This window comes from Phalangium opilio, unplaced genomic scaffold (assembly GCF_054372755.1).
Source record: "Phalangium opilio isolate 3A_F unplaced genomic scaffold, DU_Popi_V2 ptg000042l_1, whole genome shotgun sequence".
Classification (NCBI taxonomy): Eukaryota; Metazoa; Arthropoda; class Arachnida; order Opiliones; family Phalangiidae; genus Phalangium; species Phalangium opilio.
The window spans coordinates 10,030,003-10,040,152 of record NW_028324166.1 but is presented as its reverse complement, the minus strand read 5'-3'; the positions used below and the strand labels follow the sequence as shown (position 1 = coordinate 10,040,152).

The 10,150-nt window shown below is 35.2% G+C and overlaps 1 protein-coding gene across 1 annotated transcript; it reads left to right on the top strand.

Moving 5' to 3' along the window:
* The first annotated feature begins 1,930 nt into the window (after positions 1 to 1,930).
* Positions 1,931 to 3,799, top strand: LOC149679069 (uncharacterized). The gene is made up of 4 exons (XM_089837233.1): positions 1,931 to 2,646; positions 2,709 to 2,933; positions 3,001 to 3,288; positions 3,364 to 3,799. Exons 1-4 carry the CDS (start codon positions 1,933 to 1,935, stop codon positions 3,679 to 3,681), a joined length of 1,545 nt encoding a protein of 514 aa, XP_089693359.1. The 5' UTR covers positions 1,931 to 1,932; the 3' UTR covers positions 3,682 to 3,799.
* The last annotated feature ends 6,351 nt before the right edge of the window (positions 3,800 to 10,150 follow it).

Genomic DNA, 10,150 nt, shown 5'->3' with positions numbered 1-10,150 from the left:
TCGTGAAAGATCTCTGGTTTTATCAGCTTAATATTCTTTTTTGTACATTTCAAAACGGTTTAAAACGATTTCAAAGTGTCTCGTGTAAACGCGGCTTGAGAAGCACGCCAGAGTGGGAAGTTTAGAATTCAAATATCTTAGCGTAAAATCCAGGCAGTTAAAAAAATTTGCTATTTCGTGCACTTTTGACTACATTCTTAAAGGAGAAATTTTAAAAGCCCCGCGATAGTAAAATTTTCCTAAGCCCAAACGTCTAGGTGTGATATTGACGAAACAGTAAAAAACTCACTTTGGTGGTAGTGTCAAATGTAACGCTGAAAAAGTAAAAAAGAAAAAAAAAATGGATATATAATGGTTCAATGGTAGTTTATTGTGCCTAAAAAAGTCACAATTAATTTTGAAATTCTACAGGGCCGGTAGGCCCTTTAGATATGACTTGATACCCGTTTGTAATGCTAAACGAAAAAATCACCTTTTTAGGGTTAGCGTCCCGTAGAAAAAGCATTACATTTTACCCGGTTTTTTAGGGAAATTGTCATAGGCGATACTGAAAAACTACAGCGAAGTTAGTTTTTCGAATACTTTCAAATTAACAAGCATTTACTAAATGAGAAACTTACCTGTTTAGTTTTTAAATAAATGAAGTCTAATTTTTGTAATTTAACTAATTAATTATGCCTCGAATTCCCTATTTCATAGCAGACGACAGTAAGAAAGTTTATTTCATAGCAGACGACAGTAAGGCATCGCTAATTAATTTTTTGATATTTCATCCGAGCTTTAACACCTTTATTTGGATTTTATAATGAACTTTAACGCCCTTAAAAACCAAAATTGTTTTTATCAGGTCCAATTTTCGTCTAAAAAAGTAATTCAGGTACATAATTACAGTTAATAGAGGTTGTAATATCGTTTGAAGTAATTTTTCGACGTTCGTTTTGGCCAAGGCTTAAGTTGGATTTGGGTAAGTCTGTGTAATATTATACTCTTTATAGCGTCTTTCGTCCTTTAATATTATAAAAAAAGCTGATTTCCAGCTCTGTTTTGGCATTTGATATAGTCTGCTTCGTTTCATGCTAGAAACATGTTCATAACCCTAGGTTTTACACTTTAAAATACTACTGGAAAGATGACAAAAAGTGTTTTCGCTTGGCAGTTAAGTCAGCCTGTTAAGAGTTGACTACTTACTGCCTTAAGACTGAAGTGACAGATATTATACAAAAACGTCTTTGTTTGGACCAAGACCGAAAAAACCAACGATATGAGTGAGGTTTATCAATTGACTGAAGTTCAGATATTGAATTTTTTCTTTAAGTATTTTTAGTAGTTTAATCCTTAATCACTATTTAATTCAATCAACTGATTTTACTCTTCTCCGCTTTTTCAAGAACAATTCCATTTTCCGAAAACATTTTGATAAACGACATTATTTTATTAGTCCGAGCAAAATAAATTACTCTTAATCATATTTTATCGAATATCAGTCTTCTCAACAAATTGTAACCGTTGAAAAAACATTTTTTGGTGCAAACTTGAAAATTTCTCAAGCCACTAACATTTAAAACAATGTCCGTCAAGGTGCTTACAAATTAAGGAACATCGATACGAAATCCCTTCAAAATAATTAATTTCATGATAAAATGTTTTCGGAAAATGGAATTGTTCTTGAAAAAGCGGAGATATGCATTTTTTGAATAAATTTAGAGGGAATAGATCGATTAAGAGTAAAATCAGTTGATTGAATTAAATAGTGATTAAGGATTAAACTACTAAAAATACTTAAAGAAAAAATTCAATATCTGAACTTCAGTCAATTGATAAACCTCACTCATATCGTTGGTTTTTTCGGTCTTGGTCCAAACAAAGACGTTTTTTTATAATTATAATTTTGTTTTCCCCGTAGAAACAGGATCTAAAACTAATCGTTGGTCCATGATTACATTTCGCCTTGCTCTTGCTGTGTATGTTCGGAGTCCAGCAGCATTCAAAGCTTTACAAAACTTTAGCTTGCTTCAACTTCCAAGTGAAAGCTCATTAAAGGCTTTTACTCAAGCTAACTTGGAGAGACCAGGATTATCTCATGGGTACATTTCTGAGCAGAAAACGTTATATGAGAAGTTGAAGCAAGAAAAAATCCAACTTGGTCTAAACCTACCATTGGGCGAGGGCCTACTAATTTTTGATGAAGTAAAAGTTATTGGAAATGTGCTGTGGAATTCGTCAAATAATGAACTCATGGGTTTGGCAATGACGAGTAAAGAAATGAGTTCGCTGCATGATGTTTACTCCTCCGTCAAGAATGAAAAACCAGAAAAAGCGTCGTACATGCTACAATTTCTTTGGCGTGATCTATCCAGCAACTTTGACGTTTTAGGGCCCTACATTTCTTTAGCTGGTACGATTAAGCAAAACTTCCTATATGAGATAGTCATGGATGTGATTAGACTTTTTGAAATGTATGACTTTCACGTTCGTGGACTCGTTTGCGATGGTGCGACCAATAATCTTAGTGTGATGAGAACAACTATTGGACAAAAGGGAAGTTTTGGATTTTCAAGCACTAATGAACATGAAATACCTGTTAGTTTTGCAAATCCTTTTTGGCCATTTCATGATATCTATTGGATAATCTGTCCCTCACACGAGGTTTGCTAATTAATTATTTTACCAAAAAGTGTTAGAATTTTTAACATTGTTATATCGAATAGTTGAAGAACCTCGTTGCTGCCCTCTATCAGTCTAAACCAAACTCGACCAGATTATTTGAATTTAATGACGTGGCCTTTGGGTGGAACGCCATATTACAATTATACGATATCAATACTAAGCGAAAGGAGAAAAATCTACCATCCCTGGTGAAAGGTTTTCAAAAAAGATATGTTTACCGAGATCCTTGGACACGACTTAATGTGAAGCCGGCGAAAGTGATGCAGGCATGCATTTAAAAAAAAAACGGAAAGCGGACTATTGAAACTATAAATTCCCAAATTCTTATTTTAGCAAGAGGAGGTATTATCTGCGTTGTATGGAATAGCTAAGCCAGACTCTGAACCTGAACCACCAAACTCTGCAGAAATACTAGAAACATATAATTTTCTTTCCGCCTGTAGTCAAATTTTTGAAAATGGAATGCTCTTTAATGGAGGCTTTGTTTCTGATATGAACCACGACTCAATCAGAAATATCAAAGCAGGGTACCAATACTTCATAAATTGGTTAAATAATCTCACAAGTAAATATCCTGGGTTAGAAACTCCGAAATCACAAAAACTTTTCCTATCTTGGCAGGTATGAAATAAATTGTAAATTTATATGACCATTGATTATAAAAAAAACTATTTTTTGTTTAAATTGTTATTCAAGACTTGGGATAGATTACGTATTAAGGTTTACGGCTTTCTTGGACTAGTGGAAACCTTCTTAAATGATAATCCAGGATATTTCGTTCGTCCAGGAAGGATTAACGGAAGTGCAGTAGAAACTCTATTTTCTCAATTTCGATATTCTATGGCAGGAAAGTTGTCAGGGACAAATTACAACTACGCAGTGAGAACTAGAAAAATGAAGGAAGCAGTAGGAGGAAGCAAATTTAGGCGTTACGGCTATCGAACAGCTCCTCTTTCAATTGCCACAACTGACCTGAAGAAATTAAACAAACGGAGAAAAAAAACAGAGATCTAATAACAAAAACTACAAATGGCCAGCTTTTTTCTTAAAGTTAATGTAACCAGGAGATGAAACATATGATTATGAGATTCTTAATAATCAGGAACATTTATTTCAAAGGTTGAAAACGGTTTTAACAGCCAGAAATTAAAAATATCACAATTTTTTACTATGAAAAAATGACTTAAAATTAAAAAAGTTTCTTTGGTTTACACTGTATTTTATTTGATGGCCTTCTCGGGGTGGTTTGATTCTCATTAATGTTTAAATCTGAAGATTTGAAGAAATCTTCAAAATCCGACAAAAAACTGTTATCAAAGTCATCCTCAGTTTCAGGTACGAGATTACTAGTTTCAGGTGCGAGATTACTAATTTCACTAGACACAATTTTGACATTTTCCAGATCAGGCTCTTCTGCCTTCCTTGTAGTTAGCTTCTTTATTAGCTTAGGCTTTTTCTTATCACAGACTACTTTCTTGCTTGTCTCAGATTTATTAGCCTTTTTCATAGCAAAGATTTTGAGAGTATCCCTCAGAAGCAAACCTCCTCTCTCATTTTCGCAATGGGTTCGAAAGAAATCGCCATACCTCGCGTTAACCATCTTCCTTAAAAATATTTTCAAATAAATTTCCTGATGGTCTACTAACTCATTAGTGTGTGGTCCAAGTTGATCTTTTAGTATAGATCTGAATTGATTTTTTAAGTTTTCATCTTCTAGTAGATTCGGCCTTCCAATATGAGCAAAAGATTTTCCATGGGATTGATAATTCTCTTCCGTAATTTTTCAAATGATTGCAAAAAAGGATCGAAACATTTACTAAGGAAATAAATCTTTCCATGGTTTCTTTGACGCAAACCTGATGGAAGAGTATGCAGTTCATAAGGCTTCATTCTTATGACAAAGACCAAGCCAAGTGTCTTTCTTTCGGGTTCCTTTTTTTCCTTCGATAAAGTTGAGCTATTTTACCCATAACACCTCCCGCTAGTGATATGAGTCGAACATCAATGGGACAATCAGGACTAGAAATTACGTCTTTGTTTGTAGTTTCGGTAGTGGATACTATGGCTTTGTTTACATTTTTTAGAGCAGGAGCTTCAACTTGGTTTGAGATTTTGGATATTGCTAGTTTTACTTGATCACAGAAACAAGCATGCAATGATTGCATGAACGCATTATTGACTTTCACTAGATCATTATGCCACTTTTGTACATCACGTATGACGTCATCTGTAAGTGCTTCTCTTTTGAATAGTGTTGCGGAATATTCCTCGGATAATTTGCAAAGCTCTAATACCAACTTTTGAACTTTAGGATGCATAGTATCAGCAGAGACACATTTGCTAGAAACTAACAGTCCATTGTTGACATAAACGTTTTTATTCAAAATATCAAGTAGCTCGTACCATTTTCTCAATGAAATGGAGTTACTGTTAAATTTATTGGGTTTCGAATCTTCTTGAAAATAGTGAATCAACATTTCCCATAACTGAAAAATGAACGCGTCACTCTTTTCATTCGAAGTTGTTTGAAAATCAATTAAAGATTGTGAAATCTTTGGAATATCTTGAAGTTTACTTAATACACTTGTTTTTAAGCTGTCTTTCGGCATGAACTGAAGTTTCAATGCTATAGCTGGAACGTTAAATATCTCAGTGGTTTTCTTAACTTTCTTGGCATGGGTCTTTTTGATTTTTTTTTCTTCAGTTTTCTTCTTTGTTACCGCAGTACTGGTCTTTTCTTTCTTTAAATTAGTTGTTTCCTTAGTTTTCTTTGCATATGTCTTGAGTTTTGTATCTTCAGTTCCCTTAATATCCAAAGTCTTTTTGTCATTTTTTTTAGGACTTGGCTCTTCTTTCTTTACTTTTCTTGGCCTGCCTCTTTTTCGTTTTACATTTTCGATTTCATTACTCAATTCAGGGATAGCCCTGCTCAATTCTAACTCACTTTTAATTTTCTTGGGTCTTCCCCGTTTTTTTTAGTTTCAAGCCCAATGTCTTGTTTAACTTCCATTTTTAAACAAAGTTCTTTGAAAAATTACAGTACGGGCCCATTCCAACTTGGCAGACGAACGGGCAGACGACGTTTATTTGACCCGGATATACATACAACGCCATAACGAAATTAAGACCCGCCTCTTCTTTCATACCCCCCCGTCACGGGTTAGGGGGTCGTGGACTTGGACGCGCACCCGAATAGCCCTGTTACCCATTCCGTCTTAATAAAATAAATGAATCCCTGTTAAAACTAACTATTTTCCTCAACGGATATATACAATAATATACGGTACACCATATAAAACCAAGACCGTTATGAATTAAATTGTACATTAAATATTTTTAAGGTTTGAATCCGAGTTTACCTCGTCTGTCGCCATTACTGCAATATTGTAGTATGGCTCTTTCAGACGATCCAACTTTTTGAATCAGCTTGTTGGGTCAACTCGAGTTGAATCAACTAGTTAGATCGTGTGAATAGACGCTGGATGAGTTGAGTCACCAAAAAAGTTGGCTAGGAAAAATTGGATCAATGACCCAATTTTTGCTGGCTCAACTTTTTCATTTCATTTCTTCAGCCAATCAAAATGAATTACAAAGAAAGCCTTTTTCGCGGGTTATTTCGTAAGTGCCAAGGTACGTGGCGCTTAAAAAGTTCCATTTGGCGGTAAAAGTTCAGTCGTGTGAAAAGGAAGGATTTACTTCACTTTTCCCTTCAAAAGTTGGGCAAGTTGATACAACTTTTTGACCCATCGAGCTGAGTCAAAAAGTTGGATCGTCTGAAAGAGCACAGACTCATTTATCGATTTATTTTAAAAATATCATATGTTCCTGAACTTCAGAAAGTCGATCGCCTATCATTTCAGTAAAGGAATAGTTTGATAGATAAAAGGGAATTTTGTAGATGAGAATTTTACGAAAGTCTCCGCGATACCGTCGAGTGAATTTCAACCCCTATACTGTCCATAACGTTAAGTGAATTTGAACGCTTATTTTCCATCTACTCTATTTTACTTATACAGACTTTAAATAGACAAATTTAACATTACTTACTTTAAGTGCTTTTGCATAGATTTCAGGATATCCACAATAACACCATCGTAGCCATCAATGCCTTTTTTTAAGTAGTTTTTGTGATATTTCACTAACCCATTAAACTACGAATAGAAATCGAAATTATAGTTAGTTTTCCAATGAAGTTAAGTGAACATATACGTATTGTAGTTTATGCTAACTGATTCACTTAAAATGGTATATTAGAGCAAAGACGGTAGAAAGAGGGGGAGTAGAAGGCTTGGCTAAGCTTCCGGCGTGCGCACGCACCTTTCTCTGACCTGTTATAAATCGAAATACGGTGAACCGGATATTACGAGGAAAATATAACAAACCGATAAATAAGAAAAGCGAGAACTCAAAAAATGCCTTGCTTCATTCCCCCCTCTTTGATTAGAGACACAGTTAAAATTTTTCAACTGGAACATTTTAACTGATGTTACGCCCAAAAATGAAACCTTTTCGTCTATGAAGTCTGTTATTTTCAGGTAGCTTTAACAAATTTATGCCCTACAAATAATCTTATTGTCTCTAAGATTCTAGTCTATAGTTTCCTTGTCTATAGTAGCTGTAACCCGATCAATCTCGATATGTTTCTTCTCATTATTGTGAATCAAGATTCAACCAAGAGGTCGCGGCTGCATGGATCAAGTTTCTATTACGTTGCTGTGCTCTCTATGGTCCCCTTTCATTAAATATTTCCGCTGCCTTGATTTCAAAGCTGTGTTTCATAATGGAGCTTAGTCTCTAAAGAGTATACTTCCCTGCTCATCGAAAATCAAAATAAGAGTAAGAAGATGCGTTATAGTGCTATAGAGAGACGAAGGTCTACATATCATCAAACGCATTTTCCTGATTTGTCAACTGTTTTATACTGTACTCACGTTTTCCATTAAGAGTCGAATTATTACACTTGTAGCCATTTTACTGAATTATCTGGAATAAGAATTGAATTATTAAAGAAGGAAAACTGTGTGCCCAAACATAAAGGATGCATTGTATACATAGTTTTCAGACTAAGAGGATTGATACCATTTCCCCCAGGAGGCGAGGCTACTTAGTACTGCACTTTGTCCGCCAAGTAGCCAGGTATCGTGGTAAACTATGTATTATCCTACTACTCTAGGGGGATTTCCTGACTATTGATTGGAATTTTAGTTTAGGGCCTCTCTTAAGCTTTTTCTACCACTAGAAAATGAATTTAAAAAACAAGCCAAGAAAAATTAAAAGGACAAATGGGGTAGAGGTTGGATTTAACTTCAAAACGCATGTTTCTGAAAGGTCTGTTGGATGTTAAAGGAAAAGCGCGGCTCCATGATCACCCCTAGCATTCTGGCTAATCTTCTGGACACGAATTTTACCTTGCCAAAGGCAGGAACCAATCAGACCTAATGCACTAGTTCCCATTGGTTCCTGCCTTTGGCTTAACTAACCTTCAGCAAGCTTAGCCACAGTGTATCAGAAAAGCCATCTATTAGGGGCATCAACGGAGCCGCGCTTTAATTTAAGGGTATTTTTTTGGGGCGATTTCGAGTTGAAAATATTTAATGGCGTTTTGTTGTTCGGGCCACCGTTTCCATGATATGATTGAAGTTGTATAACAAGATAGAGCGAATAATAACAAATTAGTAGCTTATTTTCTCTGAATATGCAAGAATTTAGCTCCTAAATGATACGCTACTGCCATTAAAAGTATAATATTGAGTTATTCGTGCCTTGTAAGAAGATAGTAATAAGTCATGATTCTTGTTAGCATGATCTCTTGATTAATATCTGGTAATAAATTATTCTCGTTAAAATGTATGACATAAGGATGAGAAATTTTCAAAATCAGTATAAACCGAGTAAATTACCGCGATTAAAATTTAGGGAAAAAGTTCAAGTTATTGTTATGCCTGTGCGAGCGCTCGTTAACCTTCGAAAACTCAATAACCAACTTTTAAATATGTGGGCGGTGAGATTGCATCTTAGGTTAAAGGTTGGCAATAGACTAATTCGAATATTACATGAAGTGAATCAATCTTGCAGGGGCAAGTCGCCATTCTGAATAATTTCCCTCACGCTAGGAGGCATCGTTAGAGGCATGACCAGGTTTGCTAGCCTCTCACATGCAGTTGGCTTGGGCCACTGCTTGGGCTGTCTTTAGTTGTGTTTCGTGGCGTGAGGGAAATTATTCAGAATGGCGGCTTGCCCCTGGGAGTTTGTTTCTCTGCATATAATATTCAAATTGGTCTAATAGACCAATTCGAATATTGCATTCACACAATCTGCTGAATGTTGACACGCTTCAATTGCCCGCAAAATCGGAAATTATTATTTTATGAGATTCATATCTTAATTGTAAGCCCACATTTGATTGGTTTAAGGTTTCTCCCCCATTTCACCCAAAAACAGTTTCCCCAATTCCCATTTCTCCCAAACTCATTTGTCCCAAAATATTTTCCCCCAAAACAGAAACATTGGCTATTAATTTCCCTTCTAATATCCACTCGATCCGTGCCTTCCACTGCTTTAATAAACTAGGCGCGTATTTCACTGTGTATCTAAAGTAACGCAATAATAGCAAACTGAATGATTACTACCCAAGCCAACCCAACCCAACAAGGCTAATTTTTTCTAGGTCATTTTTATTTCTATAGGCTAAAATTAGATCTCTTGGGCGTAACGGGAAAAAAATCTTTTTGCCGAAATATTCCTTTTGGGGATTATGGGATTGGGGAAAATGGGAACATACCGGTTTGAGTTTTACTTCCAATTTTGGGCAAAGATAAAAAAAAAATTAACAATGATTCTTGAAGTTATAGTTTTACTTTTGGGTATAGAAATATACGCTAAGTTTGTTTTATCAATGCGATTATCAGTGCATGTAAGTACTTTTGATTAGTGATACTAGGATTAAAGTTTTATTATAGTCAAATAAAAATTTGTTATATTTACAAATATCTCCTACTTACGGGTGCAAGCAATGCGAATTTAAACAGCGTATTTGAAATAAACAGACCAGTTCACCGCTGAACTTAGGTAGCTTCACGTACGTGTAAGGATTGCTAAATTTAGCGTACGCATAGTGTCAGTTTAAACTCTATAATGTCACTGTTCACTCGCTACTAGCATTAGAGAGGATGAATCGAATCACCTTTCCGATTGAAATGGTTTCGCTTTTTCGCAACTTTTTGAAATCTGAATCCCATGCTTGATTAGACTAAGGTTTTCGAGTGACAATGTTAAAACCTATAATGTGTGCCCCTTTAACTAAGCTTTATGGAAATTTATTTGAAGCTTATAAAAAAGCACACCCAGACATTAAAGTTCTAAAGCTCAATCATAGGCTAACGATATTCATAGATTTGTATTTATAATGTTATAATTTGAGTTTAAGTTTTATTTGTCGTTTTTTGTGTATCTGTCCCGGTAACCACACTTTACAGGCTTAGGC

Excerpts from the sequence above, each read along its gene's own strand:
- LOC149679069 (XM_089837233.1), top strand. The coding sequence starts at position 1,933 with ATGATTACATTTCGCCTTGCTCTTGCTGTGTATGTTCGGAGTCCAGCA. Across the intron at positions 2,647-2,708 it reads TAATCTGTCCCTCACACGAG|TTGAAGAACCTCGTTGCTGC; the intron begins GTTTGCTAATTA and ends TATATCGAATAG. Across the intron at positions 3,289-3,363 it reads AACTTTTCCTATCTTGGCAG|ACTTGGGATAGATTACGTAT; the intron begins GTATGAAATAAA and ends TTGTTATTCAAG.